The 17,164-nt window shown below is 32.1% G+C and overlaps 3 protein-coding genes and 1 long non-coding RNA gene across 6 annotated transcripts; 2 read left to right on the forward strand and 2 right to left on the reverse strand.

Moving 5' to 3' along the window:
* Positions 1-246: 246 nt before the first annotated feature.
* On the reverse strand, positions 247-4,734 carry LOC128176763 (uncharacterized). Its single transcript, XM_052843293.1, has 2 exons — positions 3,945-4,734; positions 247-1,109 (listed from the first exon to the last, which is right to left on the reverse strand). The coding sequence occupies exons 1-2, from the start codon at positions 4,620-4,622 to the stop codon at positions 1,032-1,034; spliced, it is 756 nt and encodes a 251-aa protein (XP_052699253.1). The 5' UTR covers positions 4,623-4,734; the 3' UTR covers positions 247-1,031.
* Positions 4,735-4,944: 210 nt separating this feature from the next.
* On the forward strand, positions 4,945-9,868 carry LOC128178191 (transmembrane 6 superfamily member 2-like). The gene is made up of 8 exons (XM_052845238.1): positions 4,945-5,224; positions 5,354-5,555; positions 6,464-6,546; positions 6,758-6,858; positions 7,039-7,137; positions 7,558-7,650; positions 8,228-8,350; positions 8,661-9,868. The coding sequence occupies exons 1-8, from the start codon at positions 5,020-5,022 to the stop codon at positions 8,958-8,960; spliced, it is 1,206 nt and encodes a 401-aa protein (XP_052701198.1). The 5' UTR covers positions 4,945-5,019; the 3' UTR covers positions 8,961-9,868.
* Positions 9,869-10,009: 141 nt separating this feature from the next.
* LOC128178190 (photoreceptor-specific nuclear receptor-like) lies at positions 10,010-16,689 on the reverse strand. Of its 2 annotated transcripts, none has more exons than XM_052845236.1 (8): positions 16,547-16,689; positions 12,505-12,778; positions 12,195-12,298; positions 11,772-11,972; positions 11,412-11,608; positions 10,934-11,180; positions 10,700-10,805; positions 10,010-10,486 (listed from the first exon to the last, which is right to left on the reverse strand). In XM_052845236.1, exons 1-8 carry the CDS (start codon positions 16,590-16,592, stop codon positions 10,354-10,356), a joined length of 1,308 nt encoding a protein of 435 aa, XP_052701196.1. In that variant the 5' UTR covers positions 16,593-16,689; the 3' UTR covers positions 10,010-10,353. The 2 variants fall into 2 exon arrangements, with proteins under 2 accessions (XP_052701196.1, XP_052701195.1); XM_052845235.1 differs by having other exon boundaries at positions 11,766-11,972.
* LOC128178192 (uncharacterized) lies at positions 13,749-16,747 on the forward strand. Of its 2 annotated transcripts, XR_008242910.1 has the most exons (4): positions 13,749-14,000; positions 14,123-14,327; positions 14,861-14,953; positions 16,611-16,747. It is a non-coding gene; the product is annotated as an uncharacterized LOC128178192 (long non-coding RNA). The 2 variants fall into 2 exon arrangements; XR_008242909.1 differs by lacking the exon at positions 13,749-14,000 and having other exon boundaries at positions 14,074-14,327.
* Positions 16,748-17,164: the final 417 nt, after the last annotated feature.

Below are 17,164 nucleotides of genomic sequence, written 5' to 3' on the forward strand. Positions count from 1 at the left end.
CTGTTACTTCATCGGATTGAATTTCTATTATCCTTGTCACATGTTCTTTATTTTTTTTTTTTGGGGGGGGGGGGGTTAAGCAAATTGCAAAATATTTTGCATGTTCTTAAAATATTGTTTAACGTCTATTTCAACGTGGGAAAGTGTATATTCATGCACTTATTATTGATCTAAGCAAAAGTACAACTTTAAATATTATAATGAATCAGACATATGTAATGAAAATAAAAAGTATTTAACAATACTTTATTTGTTGATATAATGCAGATATTGATGATTGTTCATGGTAGCGTATAACTTTTACATTTTAGGTAAATATATAATGACGTTCGGGGGTTATCGGGGAAAAAAAACCCCAGAAAACAATAAAATATAAAATCACAATTAATCTACATGTATTATTCATTCAAACTTTATCACTTATTTTTTCGTGCGTTTTCTATTATTCCAAAGTTCGGGGGTAACAAAAACATACCATTTAATAATCCTTGTTACAATTCATGAAAAATGATATCTGATTATGTTGTAGACATTTATCTTAAAACAAAAACGTAATGAGAGAGAGAGAGAGAGAGAGAGAGAGAGAGAGAGAGAGAGAGAGAGAGAGAGACGTTTCATGTTAACATTTTTTATTCAGTTAATTTCATTCTCCACATTGAAGTATTAAAATGCAATACACTTGTGTGACATTGTATAAATATTTGTTACAATACACATTACGACCAAAAAACAAATTATTGATAAAATGTTCGTTGCATAAAAATGTGGCTTGCATAAAAAATAAAAATCAAATATATAAATAAATTCAAGCACGAATTGTAAATGCATTGATGTGAATAATCAATATTTAATCATTAACTTTTAAATTAATACATGCAATTGTATACTTTTTAATGATATCACATTATGATACATTGTATTTCAAAATGTATTACGAATATGGAATATGGTGATAACAACATTATGAGCAACAAATTTAAATAAGAAAATTATTATTTACAAAGTATTTTAGTAAGACATATGACATATTCTTATAGTCTGTCATTCCAAGGAGGCCGCTCCGCTATTGGGACAGGTGGCTTCTCACGTTTGACTCCAGAGGCACCTTTCTGAAATATTGAAGTTGTACATTGAATTTGAATTTCATTTTCCCCATATATATACGTGTGCATTTTCTATTTCATGGTAATGTCAAAACGTCGAAAGTTATTAGTACATTAGGCGTGACAGCAGAAAGTAATGCGAACTTGACGAAATTGACATTAAAACATTTCTTTCAAAATTTAAGTAGAGAATTCTCTGATTTTGATATGATGGGGACCTATAAGAAGGAGAAACGACGTACTTAGGGGAAATAAATGAAGATGTAGAGGTATACGCACTTGTATTATATACTGTGATAAAATGAATGAAGATATATAATTAATATCTATATTTAACGTTTTTGGACAAAGCATTGGCTTTTTAGAATAACGTCGAATTTTCTCAAAATTTATAGTTTCCCTCCATAGATTTACAAATAGCTGATTAAGGTGCCAGGAAACCATAGGCACGTGACGTTATTATTTTTTTATTGTAATGGAAAAATATACCCACTATGATTGATAAATATTTTTTCCTTCTGTGTAATAAAAAATGATTACACAGAGGAAAGGCCAATTTTTCCATGTATGTGAAGGTTACCAAAGATACAATATATAATACTTGAAAGTCGGAGGTACAAGTTCATGAAGTCCGAGCTCTAATTGTAGATGTAGTTTTGATTGATTAAATAATTGATTTTATTGCTTCTTTTTGGGTGAATAGAGAATAATAAATATTCATGAAAACGAGAAAAGTACAATGAGTGGTGAACCCAATGAGCTGACCCACGGTCAGTAACCGTATGCGGCACTGACCGTGGGTTTCCGACCATGACGCAAAAGCAGCATCAAAAGTACATAAAGATATAAATGAACAATGTAAACATTATTTTAAATCATAGCTTTATTATATCTGAATGAACGCGGACATTTATAATAATGTGACCGTAACATATGATCGCAGTTTTTTTTCAAAGTTACAGAAATGCATATATACGGACAGGTTGTAATTGGATAGGGTAGATTTCAGTCTTGTTAGTTTCTATATAAATTACGATCGATTTCCTTAAGAAATAAAAGAAGAAAACAAAAACGAACTACATTGTATATTTGAATACGAACCAATAAAAACGGTGCGTTCCATGCTTTCATTAAATTTAAATATTACTGTGATATATACGAAGAAATGCATGGTCTCCTTCCCGGAAATTTTTACATGCACGTGTTCAAGATAGTGGATGTGCAGTAAAAGGCTCTAGTGAAATAAACAATAACGTCAAAATATCCATATTAAACCAACCAAGTTGAACTCCTTATACAGCTACAGATATAGTAATAACCGAATGATTCCTATCATGTTTTTGACCTTATTGCATTTACCTTTCTGTTATCCGAAATAACACCGGTAAAATAAATTACTATTTAATTATGCCAAAGCATGCGTAAGGATCACGGTAATATACATGTATGGTAATTGATTTAGCAATCACACAGAACTACTCAGTATAGGATGTTTAGTGTTGTACATTGTAAAACATTTTCTTCGCAATGTATTAAACATATAAAGATTGAGAGCGATATGAATACGATGCATTGTCAAAAAATTAAAATGTCCCGTCAACACATGCAGCTATCAAGTAGTTATCGATATCACTCTCCGGTACAAATTTTATATTATTTTTGATAGAACATTTGTACCTGAGCTTGTGCAGCGCAAAACATTTACAATCACTGCATTAAATCAACTGTTATAGAAAACACATTCAGGATCTTTTAAGAGCATTGTCCCTTTTAAATTCGATTAAAATAACACATGGAATTGTTAGTGAACTGTATATGTCATAGTAAAAAAAATGAAATTAATACACCCGTCTCAAGACTTTTATGTTTGATCTACACAATATTTTTCTCCGTTCGAATTCGGGAGTAATTAATTGTAATTTTAGTAAGGTAAATCACTGTCATTGATTTGGCTGAGATATTTTGAAGGTAAAAACGGGATTTGTGTACTCATTCTGCGCGTGTGCTGATAATGTGAGATTGGCTATGATATCGCAGTCATGTCGTGTCCTATCATCGCAAGCCCTGTCCCGCACAGACCAGATTACAGAAGTCAGAGAGAAACAGTCGTAAATCTTTAAACGCTATATGTTATCTAACCCAATCTTTCCAAAATATTCATTCCTTGATAACAAACGATTTCTTGATAAAGATGTATCGCCAGATAAAGGAATAGAATTGAATCTTACAATTATAAAGCGACGACTGTTAAAATTTATTGCTGAGTGCTTTTGTAAATGAAACATGTGTCTCTAAAATATTTGTTTAAGGGCTCGTGGAAAGAGGGATTTAAATATTTGTCTTAGCGCTTGTACTGAATTAACTTTGAAAACTTATTAGGTGTAGTATTTACTTTGATATTCACTTAATCCGCTAACAAAATGGAAAAATAAGCTCCTGTGATCTAAATGATTCATTTACATTCGGTTTGTTTTTATTGTTTCCAAGAACTGTTAATATAAGTATTTGCCAGTCGAAATCAATTCCCACCCAAAGCGCAAAGAAACCGTTTTTCAATTAACTTGCTACTCTGTTATTTATTTTATACCATCATTTCATTTTGTATATAACTTAGTACAACTTTAAAGAAGTGCACAATCCATCCCCTTTTCTCTATGTGAGAAAATACAGAACACTGTACATGTACATCAAATAATTGCGACACAAGAACAACTACAGATGTTCCTAACTTTTTTTTCTATTTCAATAAAGATTTTGTTGAGGAATAATTAAACTACAAAACATTTAAAAATAAAATAAGAATATTACCATTTCACAAATTATTATGAAATTACAATATACCTTGACTGAAGATCCCGGTTTCTGAACACTCTTCCGGGAAACTCCGGATCCTATTCGGCTATCTTTCCTCCCGTATACATTCCCTGACATTGTCCCCCCTGGGATTCTCATACCTGGACGACCAGATGAAGGCACCTGAGGTGCTCTTCTATTCAACTTAGCACTGTATATTGCAGAAGCTACACGTGGATTTTGTTCACTGTCTGTTTTTATCGGGGGCAAGGGTTCCTTCCTGGGCATGTCCAACGTATCGCCTGTTGATGGCTGAGTCTCCTCGGCTGTAGCGGCACGACCATCTTTGTTTGATCCTGGTACCACTACGATCATTTGATTAAGAATTGCTTGATCTGCTGCACTCAGCACATGTCCCTCTTCGCGTCTCCGTAAAATTTCCTTCAGCTTTCGGTTGATGTTGTATGCTTCCTGCAACAAAACATCGGTGTCCTCATCAGTTAAGTCAACATTTTCAAGCATCGATGTTATTTCCTCTGGATTAGCTAAGTTAAAATTATACAGATGACTAGGTGGGAGACCATTGCTTCTTGCAGACTCCTGCGCTGCCAATTCCTCCAGCGTTTTCTCAGTTGCGTTTGAATTTACCGAACATTCTGTCCCCTCCAGAACAATCCCAGATTCCGGAGACAGACTTCTCAAATCGCCTGGTGGTGTTTCACTCATTCTGAATCTATTAAAACGCGTCCATTATTGTTGTCAGACTTAAAAGCATTCGCATGAATATTTAAATCGCTAGTACTGTGCCAAATGCCAAGAGCGTCATTCGAAACGGAAGTTGACATTAAAATCAGAGACACCTCAAGCATATTTGATTCGTGCAGAAGAGATTGAAAAGAATTTGACAATGTGATAATATATTAAAATATACATTTAAAACCTTATTTTTTACATGTATTTTTTATATTTATATGCTCATCTTGAATGAATAAAGTGGTTTAATAGTATGTCCGAATATATTAAGTATCACATGTCTAATTTCTTACAATAAATAGAGGAAATTCGAAACTATTTTAGCGTGGGTAGGAGGAGGATCCGCTGGTGTATCGTTATAGAAGCCAAAATGGAGTTAAAAGGGACAATTGTCGTGTTGTTTGCATCCATATTGAGTGTTCCAATTGCATATGCCGTTAACTTAATACCCGGAATCACAGAGAAACCGGTGGCAATATTTATAAATGGCCTGGCGTGTTTACTGCTAGCATTCCTTGTACCAGCTTTAGCTAAATATTTCAAGTTGGTACAGAATGACGATCCTCTGTACTATGGTAAGATAAAGGAATAAATAAGTGCCTTATGTGATTAACTATTTATATTATGATTTGACCATATTTAATTTTTATTTATTTTTTTCTATTTCTACATAATGTATTTCTTTTATTTTTTTTTTTTTTTAGCTATGAGCATACTAACATTTGCCGCTGTTATTGATTTGACCATTGCCCTGGAGAATGATGGCTTTGTGCACAGTGTTATGGCATTTTATTTTGTAAGCGGTGAACCATACCTGAAGAGTGGCCATGGTTCGGGCATCAACTATCATGACGGAATCATTCATTTTGCTTGCTACATCATCATTTTGCTTGCCATAGATAATAGGTTTGTTAAATTTGCCTGATACTGCTATTAATTTATCAACTGCTTGAAAAATCACAGGAATAATTTTATTTTCAGCTGCTTCAAGATGTAAAAATGCATTGCACCGGTTGGGACCAAAGTCACCAATCTCTCAAATCGATTATAATATAGCCAATTTAGGATATCGTATCAGTGCAAAAATTAGGACTTTTTTATTCTGCATAAAATATTGTAAGTCCAAACACAACACATGAAAACTCTTGGTTTTAAAGTTTTTCTGAAACCTTCCTGTTTGGGAGATTGATCACTTTATGTCTTATCAATCTAAAAAATTGAAGGTGTACAGAAAAATATACCTCCCAAAATTTTTTTGTGAAATGTTTCATTATTCAGATTTATAACAAATATCACTCAATATTCTTTTTTTTTTTTTGCACTGTAAATTTAAATCCCATTTCGAAATGCAATATTATATCCCAAATTGATTAAAATAAATGATTTGGGGGAGTTTGATCCTAACCAGTTGCACTGGCTTGATAGCAATACATGTTTTTATAATTGTGATAGTGTATTACTTTGGCTTTTTTTAGATAAGAACATGTAAAAGGAAAAACTGATCATCTGAAACATAAGTTCTTTTGATAAAAGATAAATGTACATGTACAAAAGAATTTTTACCTTTGAAATGATTTTTTTTCTTCAAATCTTTAAAATTCTTGTTTTGAGATCTAATACTATTGATACCAAGTATTCTGTTCCCACATGAAAAATCTTAATGAATTATTTTTTTGAGAAGTTTAATTACTATTTGTTATCCAATTTTCTATTCGGAAGAGGGGTTGTCACTTAGGAATCCCATTCAAATACGTACAGTATATCTCTCTTTCTGACACAAGAAAAATTATATTACAATGAATTTTCATTCGTAGGAAGGACTACCGAGAGGTTGGCTTGTTCTGGGGTGGTTCCATCATTAACAGTCTCATTGTGCTAATGGTGGGCGGAGCTGTAGGTAAGATCAAGTTCAGTCAACCGATTTCTTTTCCCCAGTTTATTAAAACATTGATGAAAGAAGGAAATGGTGTTGGTGAGCGAATGCATCTTGATGAAAATATACATGTATATGAATACAGTATTTCATTTTGTTTATACAGTATTTCATTTGGTATCCTCTAGAAAAAACATGTTATAGATATAAAAAAAACATTTTTCAAATGTTTCAGGTAAACATGGAGCAAATTGGTCAATGCTGTTAAATGTGATATACATGGTGGTCCCTCTTTGGATAACAAAGAAAGTACTGGATAAACCATCCAACTTGAAGGTAAATTTAAGTTTAACCTACTCGGCTTTCTTCATGATTCAACAATTGATTTTTCTTTTAAATAATCACTAAATTTCAGCAGAAATGACTTGATTTTGAAATATTGAGTTCTATGATTTGCAGCTTTGCAAGATTTATCTATCTTTCTTATGAAGTGGAATTATTTTTTTTTCTATACAGGGAAACTCTGGAAATGAAAGCATACTGAAAAGACCATTTGATATTGTCACCATTTTATTACTGCTGTCAACAATGTTCATCTATATCTTTAAAGGATTAGTAAGTATAACAGAATGGTTTCACATTTAATGCAGTGCAGTGATTTTATTTACAAATACAAATATTTTGTTGGCTCAAACACATTTATAATAATTGGCAAAAGGCCCAATATATGCATAAACAGGTATTGTTTTTATTACATATCAGTATATTTCACATTCACGAGAGGAAAATAGTTCTGACAGTTTAGCTAGTGCACTTTTTCTGTAACAATATGATTTACGTTTATTGATAAATGAGAGAGTTATTTTCAACGCTGAAATTATTATTGAAACAGAACTTAGCCTTAAGGATATCTGACATTTTTGAAATAGCAAGTACCTTGTTGCAGTCTTGTTGATAATCATATGCGACATGAAAGATTATTATAGCATTTACCAACTTATATGTGTTTAACTGTTATACAACATATATTTACAGGCAGCGCTTGGATGTAACTCAACTGTCACACTGAAATTAGTGAACAAATCTGAGCCATATCTTTCAGATCCGATAGCCTTTCCAAAAATTCAGGTTGGTTTATTCATCTTTGTTTTGAAAGATCTATCAGAGTAACAAATGGTTCTTAAATTGTATATGATAACATCTGAAACTTTAATGCATCAAAATAAGTGTGAGGCATATTTGTAATGCTACCTACCTACCAAACTGATTACTGTAGATTTCTAAATTTACACGAATACTTAATTCTGCGATTCAGCTGTTTTCCACCAAATCATGAGAACGTAAAATCGCAGATGCCTGATTTTTATCATAGTTTCATGTAGTTTCTTGTATGTCTGTAAAATGAGGGCGAGATTTTAAAATTGAGATGTACTTTTCGCAATTTTATGTGGATATAAATATCTTGCGTTTAATTAGGAATCTACAGTACCCAAAAAATTGTTCACTCATTATTGACTGTCATGCTTACCGATTACCGTAAGTCAAGTAGTCCAACAAACTCATTTTATGTTGTGAATGTGGAAGTATATACTTACTGTTAGTTTTTTATTTTCAATATTTTTTTTTAATGGATTGTAACAAAAAAAGACATTTTATGCTCTACCCAACATATTCCTGTAGTAAAAAGAGATTTTTTGTCTTGTAGATGGTGACATATTTATTCTACTTCGTGCCTTTTTGTGCCTTTGCCAGCTATTCTTTGTTTAATGGGCCTGCTAAACAATGGTTTCTTGACTGGCTTATTATCTACGCAGGAGCAACATTGAATGTAAGTTTTACTAAAAGTTTTTAAAAAATTAATGTTCAATTTTAAGTCATTTGATTTTGATCATTACTGTATATGGAGAGTATTAAAATTTAAAGTTTTTACCTGAAAATATAATGTAAAGTATATGGTTTACTAATTACTATGGTATTTTTTATGTGTCTGAATATTTATCTGTAAATGTTGTAATAAAAACAGAAGGTAATGTACAAAGTCTTCTGAATATTAAAATCTGTATTTGTAGTACTTGAGTTCCCAAGTCATAAATCTAGTGTTAATATTTTGGTAAAGATTTGTTAATTCTTTAACTTAGGGCCAGATTCCATACATATTTGCTTCCCTCCATCACTTAACGGAAAAGAAGTACCGTCTTCCAAACACTGCAGATGCAAAATGGTCGTTTTGGACTCAGAACCTCTACCTCCTCATTGTCCCCCAGCTGCTGCTCGTCTACTACTGCTGGACCAATTTAAAGGCCAGGAAGAAAGGCAGCAGTGGTAACAGCATCAACAGCCCCCTTAAGACACCGAGCAGAAAACCAAACAGCGGGGTTGCAAATTCTGCTGGCCGCTACAACTTAAGGAACCGAAACGTACCCAAAGATCTAGATTAGTTATGGCTAGAATCAAAATAACAGACAATGGATATATATTTTTAAAATGGCATATGTTTTGTATTTGCTGAAAGCTTTTTTATTTGAAAACCAATAAGCTGTTGATTTCATTTTTAGAATTTTCCGATGATTAGATTTTGATAAATTTTATAGTAAATTTTAAATTTGGGTCATATATGATGTCTTTTTTGGGGTGTTTTTTTTTTTACACGTTCATTTCATTAGTATGAAAGCAAATGATTGACTTTGGAAAAAAACGTTCCACCTTGTTTGCTCAATTTTACACAGAAATTTTATTATTGATCATTCATAGACAATGTGATTGTGGATATTGTATTACATGTACTAAGTACATGTACATTTCACAGAATTGGCTTTTTATAAATGATAAATTTACATCTAGTAACATGTATATTTTATCTTCTTGGAGTACAGTTTTTACACCCTAGTCCCATTGTCAGCTAACTGTAGTTGTATAACCTTATAATCACAGGCTTTGTTTTTAGTTTATGTAGTCAGTATAAAAGTAACAAAATAGTACTTTATAACCAAATTTGGTGTAAAGTTTTAAGAAATATATTATATCTATAAATGTATTTACAAGTTTGCTTTTACAAGTTAGGGAACACAATAGCACAATTCATTTTGTAAATTCAAATTTTTAGTGATTTTTTTTTTTCATGAAGTGGTGTTTAATATGAATATAAGAATTTTAAACATGAAACAGAAATGTACCAGGGTATTATTTTGTGACATTGTATCTTCATTTGAAGCAAAGTATGGGTGAATATTATAGTTGTGTTTACTTATAGTGTTCATTACAATATGTAATGTAGCTTTACCTCACAAATTTGTACATATATTATTTCATTAGAGCTTATATTAAAGGTAAAAATCGTACGAATACAGATCTAGTGATTTTTTTTTTGGGGGGGGGGGGTCTCAAGAAATATTCTAAAATTTCTATGTAGAAATAACAAATATAATACACTTTAATACAACTAATTAAACAAACTGTGTCATGTAGAGGTTAAGAACAACAAAAATTACATTACATGTGATTGTATTTTGTAGTCTCAATGATAAATAACATTGAAAAAGACATTTTCCATACAGATGTTTATTAAGGTTTCAGTGATTTCTGAATTACATGTATAGTATACCAGTCAAAAGATGAATTGAAACAAAGAAAAACAAACTTCCTAGGCTTATTAAGATAGAAGTCACTTATGCATGAAGATGGCTGAAAAGGACTATTTTTCCTTTCAAATATACAGATATAAATGTCAAATGATCCGTTAGTACAGATACATGTAATGAGTTTGTATCCAGCTCTGACTGATCGTGGAACAGTGGATGAGATTTTGAGGTTAGATGGATAACTTAAAATTATTCAGCCTTTGAACATGTCACACAATAGTTTTTCCATGGGTACACTTCCAATGGTTCTGCCAAAGAATATCTTCTCCACTCGGTCTGATGGAACAAACTTCAGAGATGGAATCATTAAAAGAAGGCGACCAAACCTGAAAGAAATTGATATGGTCTATAACCTTTGCCGTATTTTTAAAAAAAATACAATCCTAGTCTGTTTAAACGACAAAATATTGAAGCTACGCTTATGCATTGGAATTGCTCGTTTTGTTCAGCCGCAACGGATTTGATATATACATATGTATGCTTGCTACAAGCAGAGATGAGATATTTAAAATACATTTGACAATGTATATTTTGTTAACCTAATGTGCTGTGTAGGATAATTCGATCGCATGTGCTGTGACATCATCATCTGGGCTTGGTCTTGGAAGTTTTCAACTTGAAGAGGGTCTTTCAAGCCTCTGGTCTCTGGCAAAATGTTATAAGAGAGAATGCATATAACAAAACTTCAAGTTGAAAATACATGTGCAAGATGTTAAATACTTTATATTTTGTATGACAAAAACAATTTGTTTTTTCTAGGCGTAAGGATATACCTGGCTTAAAAAGAGCAATAGCTTTCAAGCAAGCAAACTCGGCTGGGTCCACTTGAGTGTGCTTAAATCTTCGGAATATTTCCTGAAGCAGACGATTGTCTGGGTATTCACTTCCTGTTTTGATGTTGGACATCTGCGGCTGCGCAGCTTCGTGCGTCATAAGAAGCGGTGACGTCTCCATTGGCATCGACCACTGTATGGCACATAGCAGAAACAGTTCGCTCCAAGCTTCCTCCAACAGTATTACCTAGTACGTTGATTAATGGACGTATGTTACATGTTCTTTAGAAACCAAGCAAAATTTTAAGCTTTGTGCACTACTTTTAAGGAAGATGGATGCTCAACAAATTAGCAATCAGATCTATCTTAAAACTTCAACATATTTCGCCATATTTCTTATTATATCTTTATACAGCGGAGGTTGATATTGTCAATGACCATGTATCTAGACCTCTTAACTGTCAAAAAGCTGTTATACCTGATCTCTAAACGGCAAATTTGCGAAGGATGGCAAATTCTTGGCCCATCGAATAGCAACAAACAACAACCTAGCCGAGCACTCGTACATCGTTTCTTGACCAGGTGAGTACAAGAAGGTGTCGTTATAGGCATGTGGATGTACTACAATATTCCTCTCAGGCTCAATGTTTGTGACGTCAATAGTTTCATCTCGACCTACGTTAAAGAAAACCAACATAAATATAATAAAATATGAAGGATATAAAATAATTTTGTTCACTTTATAACTTACAATAGAATAAATTCATCCGAACGATCATGACTAATTATTGGTAAAAGTTCTTATAATGGCAAATCAGAAGGTAGTGCGTACGCTTACTGGTTTCCTCTTGTTCCAACTTGGAATGGGGTTCCGGGTGAGACATTCCCTGAAACATCCGACTGTTGTTTGGGGGACTGAAGGCTGGGTGAGTGGCGGAAATGGTCACGTGAGACTGAATGAAGGGATTGTCGAGCTCCGCTGGAATTTGATCGTGTCTGACCTGTGCCGTGTTTCTGGGCTGTCGTTCATTCTGAACAGCTAACACACCAGTAAATATGAAAAAATAAGAGTTTTATCTATAGCCTGCATTTCTTTAAGTGATGTTTTAATTCAAAGAAAAGCTAACTACTTTTTCCTATTTAATGTGTTGTAATTTTACAACAAAAACCATTCCAAAAACACTAGCCAACGCTTTCCAGAAATCCCAGGTTCAATGAATTTATTTTTTTCTTTTTCAAAAATCATATTACAAGCATTTACCATCTTTGTTCATGCCCATTTGCAGACACTTCTTCAGCCTGCACGCTTGACATTGGTTTCTGTGGGCCTTGTCCACCAAACACATGCCTGTCCCGGCCTGACATCTGAATTTTTTTTAAATCACAACTGGTACAATATTTCAACAGTTTCAAGCAACACAAATATTCAAAAAACCTTTTCCTATGACTGTACACCTTGTCTACATATTTCATTTTTATAAAAGCTCCTTGGTATCATGAGGTTTTCGTTATAAAAAAAAAGTTGTAGATATGACATTATTTGAAAAAAATAAAGTCATTATAGCTCTTACCTATAAATAAGTTTTCTTCGAACGCTCCGTTTAAAGAATCCGCTACATCCGTTGCAGGCTAGAATCCCGTAGTGTTTTCCACTTGAGGTATCCCCGCACACAACACACGTCAGTCCGGGGGACCCCCGCTTCATGGGCCCACAGTGACTGACTGAAGGGTGAGGATGCATCATGTTCGGAGGGGACGACGATACCGGAAGTTGAGGAACGGAGGGGCTTGCCGAGGAGAGAGAAGAGGGGGAAGGAACATCCGAAGTATGGTGGTGATGAACGTCTGAAATTTTACGCTAAATCATGCACTCAATTTCTTTAGGGATAAAATGTTTAAAGTCCTCAAAAGTGAGGTATATTCTCATTTATATACAGTAAATACCATTTTTAAAAAGTTGTTTTATAGCAGAACAATTAAATCTACGCAAACAAAATTCATTTATAATTCACTATTGTATATTTCACTATCGTATCTATATTAACTATTTACCCTACCATGACAATATTTTATACTAGTATCTACGAGTTCTACAAATATTTCTATGGATTCGGAGTATATTTTGCGTAATTTTACATTAAATATATTCTATGACAAATAAATTATTGATTAAACTTCTATAATTGATTCACCATATCCATGGGTTTTTTTGTCAAACATTGTAATGTTGATTAATTATGCAATCATAAACAAGAAACAAATAGGGAAATACAATTCACTTTCATTAATAAAACCTAATTTAATCAACAATCCTTTTTGCGCAAAAAAATGATCAAGAAAGAAAAAAATATTGTTAATATTTCCTCAAGCATATTCAAATTATGTTATTTTTTTTAACATAATGCAATGTCTACTAAAGAAACAGTGTTTGCATATATAAACGTCTTTAATTATTGATGGAAACAATCATAAATAATAAAAATGTTTACATTTGCGCTGTTGCAAAAGGTATGCAATCTATTACATATTTTATAAATGCAAAACGTAAATAAGAAAATACAAGTTATTGCTAAGTTGTCAATATTATACACGTATCGGTATGGATAAAAATATTAACAAATACTGCCTTATACAAAATTAACGTTTTTATTGCACGATGAAAAGTCAGCTTGAATCTTAATTTAAAAGGCCTAGGTCTGTTTACCTGTAGATTTTAGGTATATATAATACAGTACAACAATTACTAATTTTTCCAACAATAAAAAATTATACTATGAAGGACCATGCCCTTTTTAGCAATTGTTATCTTGAACATGTATACTGTCGACGTAACGTTTAGTCATAAAATTAAATACTAGTAGTTTAATCTTTAATTTTAATAAAGGTACATGTTTTATTTTGTAAAGCATCAAAAATATAAGCATATATATGATGTGATCATGTTTTTACTTAATGTATGTTAAGAGCAGGTTTATAGAACGAAAGAGGGGCGCAGTGGTTGACCCATGAAAGAACCGATACAGATTTCGACGTACGCCCTCGAACCACAACATTTGGTGTTTTTAATGTATGTACAATAAAGAGCTAATGAAATTGTGGCCAGTTTTGATGCCTGGACACGTCTCTATCCAGAAGAACGCAGATCTCATTATCTCAAGAAAGACCCCTCAACTGCTTTTATTTGGCTAGGTAAACTAGAGAGCTTACAAATGAAGCAAAAAGATGATAAATACTCGAGGATCACAACAAAGAGGAGAGAGATATCAGGTTTCTGAACTAAATCAGATTCCATAGATCACAATTACAGAAGAACAATATTCTAAAAAGATGAAGCACAGGTGGGAGAAATCAAACAACAATTGGACACAGGTGGTGATGTCGACTACCCGACAAGGTAATTTTAAGTGGGGATTAACCTTTTAACAGATAATTTTATGCTGTTTACTGGACGTGTGGGTGAAAAGGAGTAGGAAAATGGGGGATCATCGAGTTCATTACCAGTTTATTGTGTACAACGAAGCCCATTTAAAATCACCATTAAAAGTTTGAATTGTCCAAGCCAATATTGAAGAATACTAGAAGCGAATTACTTTGTCTTAATTAATTTTTCAACAGTAGTTCTTCGCTCTTCGAATAAATTTACTAAGTTCTTTTAAACATATCTTTTATATAATCTCATTTACCGTATCAAGAGTTGGCAAACAATATTTATACAAGATGTAATACATATCTTAAGATTCGTAAATAAACAAAAATCCACATTTCTTCTACCCACCGAGAAACTATAATTATAGACAGGGCCGTAGTTATAACAAGTTGTAGTTAAGTGCTGGATGTAAATAAAGTAACAATTTATGTAACATATTGTGGGTTTTTTTAAACATAAGTGTGCTGTTATTCTCTCCTAATTTTTTTTTATTTTCACAGAAAGCAAGAATTGACATTTTGACCGTACTAGAGTATCATTGGAATTTTCCTTTCACAGCTGTGGTTTTGGCAATTAATAATGATGCTACAAAGGTTGGCAAATTAATTAATGTGCACGTGCTTGTTAAATCGACCACTTCACAATGTTTACAAGTACCAGTTTCATGGAACTTGTCATAAAGTTTTGATGATAATGCTATATTTTTTATTCCAAGGAAACGGAAAAAAAATGACAAAACATTTTAAAAAGATAATTAGTTATCGATTGAAGAATAGGTTTTAAGACTTAAAATCATATACTATAATTTCCAATTTTATTCACGAATTAAAATTGAATTAATTGAACATAATTCAAAGGTATATTGCTGATGCCGATAATTAGGATGAAAATTTTCGTTCATTGAAAGTGATATTAGTTTACATATATGCCTACAATTGCATAAAGAACTGGGTAACAAAATAATTTGACCGGAGCTAGAACTTTGATCTTAATTTAATTTCTCAACCCCGCGCCTCTATGGCCAATTTTTCACACTGATCTCTAACTTAGCCTCCTCATCATCCGTCAGACCGAAGTGGGAATGGCAAGGAGTTTTTCCCGATCTTCATAATAAGATTTTTATTCAATGCTTCCTTCATTATTTCCACTTAATTCAATGAAAAAAATCACCAGTTTGGTTTGATTCAATAATGTCTGATAGAAAGAAGTTTTGGGCTATCATGCTTTGATTGCTTGCCGTTAGTCATTGTCCCTTCATCTCCTGACGAAACGTGACGGTGAGTGGGTTATCTAGTGGGGTAGTTAATGTCAATTTCTAACCTTTAATTTGCTATCTTAATTTGCATTCATAATTTTTCCAAAGTGGGGGGGGGGATAAATTTTACAATGAAGTTTGCTCAAATATTGTTAATAAAAGAAAATATTCTAAACAAACCAAGCTTCAAAAATCAAAACATAGATACTTACAAAAAAGCAACAACAACAACAAAAAATAGATTTTAAAAAATCACTATCGCAACATTATGGATTCATTTAAATAATATTCTAATAAATAATTTATCCCCAAAAATATGTGCTTGAACAATGCATGTAATATACATTTTATCTGCGGCTATAAATAATTTTGTAATATCGCGACCTTTCAATAAAAATACAAAAATAAACTTGTCATCATAACTTCTTTTTTTTATATAATCGATATTTAAACCTGAAGAAGATAACATGAAGGTTATAACCGAAATCTACCAATTAGAAAATTGATTAAAGAAAAATGTATATAATGTAAAGCAAAATATTGGAAAAATTAACATTTAAGGTAATATAATAATGACTTTCTTACTATGATATTGAATTATATTTGATGATATTATAACATTTAAATTGCTTGAAGATTTAAATTTAAATTGACCATATATTTCAGTTTTATGGTCAAGTCTGCTCATTTTTTAAATAATTTTGTTAGCAATAAAAGTAATAAATTAATCACAGTTTCTGTATACATATGGTTTGTAAAGTTCTGTATATCAAAAATTCGCTGACATTAATTAAATTATATTGCAAAAATAATTATAAGTTTCATGTCACCCATTTTTTTTCATGCATTTTGATTAACTAATTTGCATCATTTGTCATTGGTTTGTAATGCTATTAATTCATTCATTTGTTAAATATATGTATTAACTTACCAACACGAGAAATTGGCGAGCTGTCATCAATTCTGTGAAGTTCCATTTTTTTTCTTTGCTTCAGAGGTGCATTGAAGAAACGTCACTGAACTTTTGGGGGAAAGTGTTGTCTGCAATCAGTCTGTGCAAGAAATCTTTTGAAAACACCGACGATTCTGTTTTTATTTCATGTTTTATTTGGTGATATCTTGGCATGATGTCCATTACGGATGATCCCGGATCCCATTGGCTAGAAGAGATATTAGGCCAGCCTCTACTGTTAAGGAAGAAGCTGAAGAAAATAAATTAATATGTTAAACAATTTTGTACCAGCGCGGTCCGAATGCTTGCTGAACTGTAACGATTAAACTTATCATCAAAAGTACACTTATCAGTACATAGTAAATTAAGGTACTGTAAATACAAAGTACCGTATTTTTAGTTTTATTAAAATTATTTATTATAGTCTACGTTTTTCTCTTCATGGTGTTTACATTTATTCATTGATAATTAAAACTACACAGGTGTTACTGTACAATTAAAATCATAAAACATGAATTTAGTTGCACTTGTTATTTAACAATCTTTTAATTTATTTTTTAATTAGTATTTTTACGTAGAATGACTAATAAATGATGC

Source organism: Crassostrea angulata, chromosome 3 (assembly GCF_025612915.1).
Source record: "Crassostrea angulata isolate pt1a10 chromosome 3, ASM2561291v2, whole genome shotgun sequence".
NCBI lineage: Eukaryota > Metazoa > Mollusca > Bivalvia > Ostreida > Ostreidae > Magallana > Magallana angulata.

What these genes read in the sequence shown, in the direction of transcription:
- LOC128178191 (XM_052845238.1), top strand. Translation starts at nt 5,020, where the DNA reads ATGGAGTTAAAAGGGACAATTGTCGTGTTGTTTGCATCCATATTGAGT. An exon ending in AATGGTGGGCGGAGCTGTAG is followed by an intron (nt 6,547 to 6,757) that starts GTAAGATCAAGT and finishes CAAATGTTTCAG; the next exon opens with GTAAACATGGAGCAAATTGG. An exon ending in TCTATATCTTTAAAGGATTA is followed by an intron (nt 7,138 to 7,557) that starts GTAAGTATAACA and finishes ATATATTTACAG; the next exon opens with GCAGCGCTTGGATGTAACTC.
- LOC128178190 (XM_052845235.1), bottom strand. Translation starts at nt 16,592, where the DNA reads ATGGAACTTCACAGAATTGATGACAGCTCGCCAATTTCTCGTGTTG. An exon ending in CTCGCCAATTTCTCGTGTTG is followed by an intron (nt 12,779 to 16,546) that starts GTAAGTTAATAC and finishes GTAAAATTTCAG; the next exon opens with ACGTTCATCACCACCATACT. An exon ending in TATCCTACACAGCACATTAG is followed by an intron (nt 10,487 to 10,699) that starts GTTAACAAAATA and finishes AATTTCTTTCAG; the next exon opens with GTTTGGTCGCCTTCTTTTAA.
- LOC128176763 (XM_052843293.1), bottom strand. Translation starts at nt 4,622, where the DNA reads ATGAGTGAAACACCACCAGGCGATTTGAGAAGTCTGTCTCCGGAATCT. An exon ending in AACCGGGATCTTCAGTCAAG is followed by an intron (nt 1,110 to 3,944) that starts GTATATTGTAAT and finishes TCAATATTTCAG; the next exon opens with AAAGGTGCCTCTGGAGTCAA.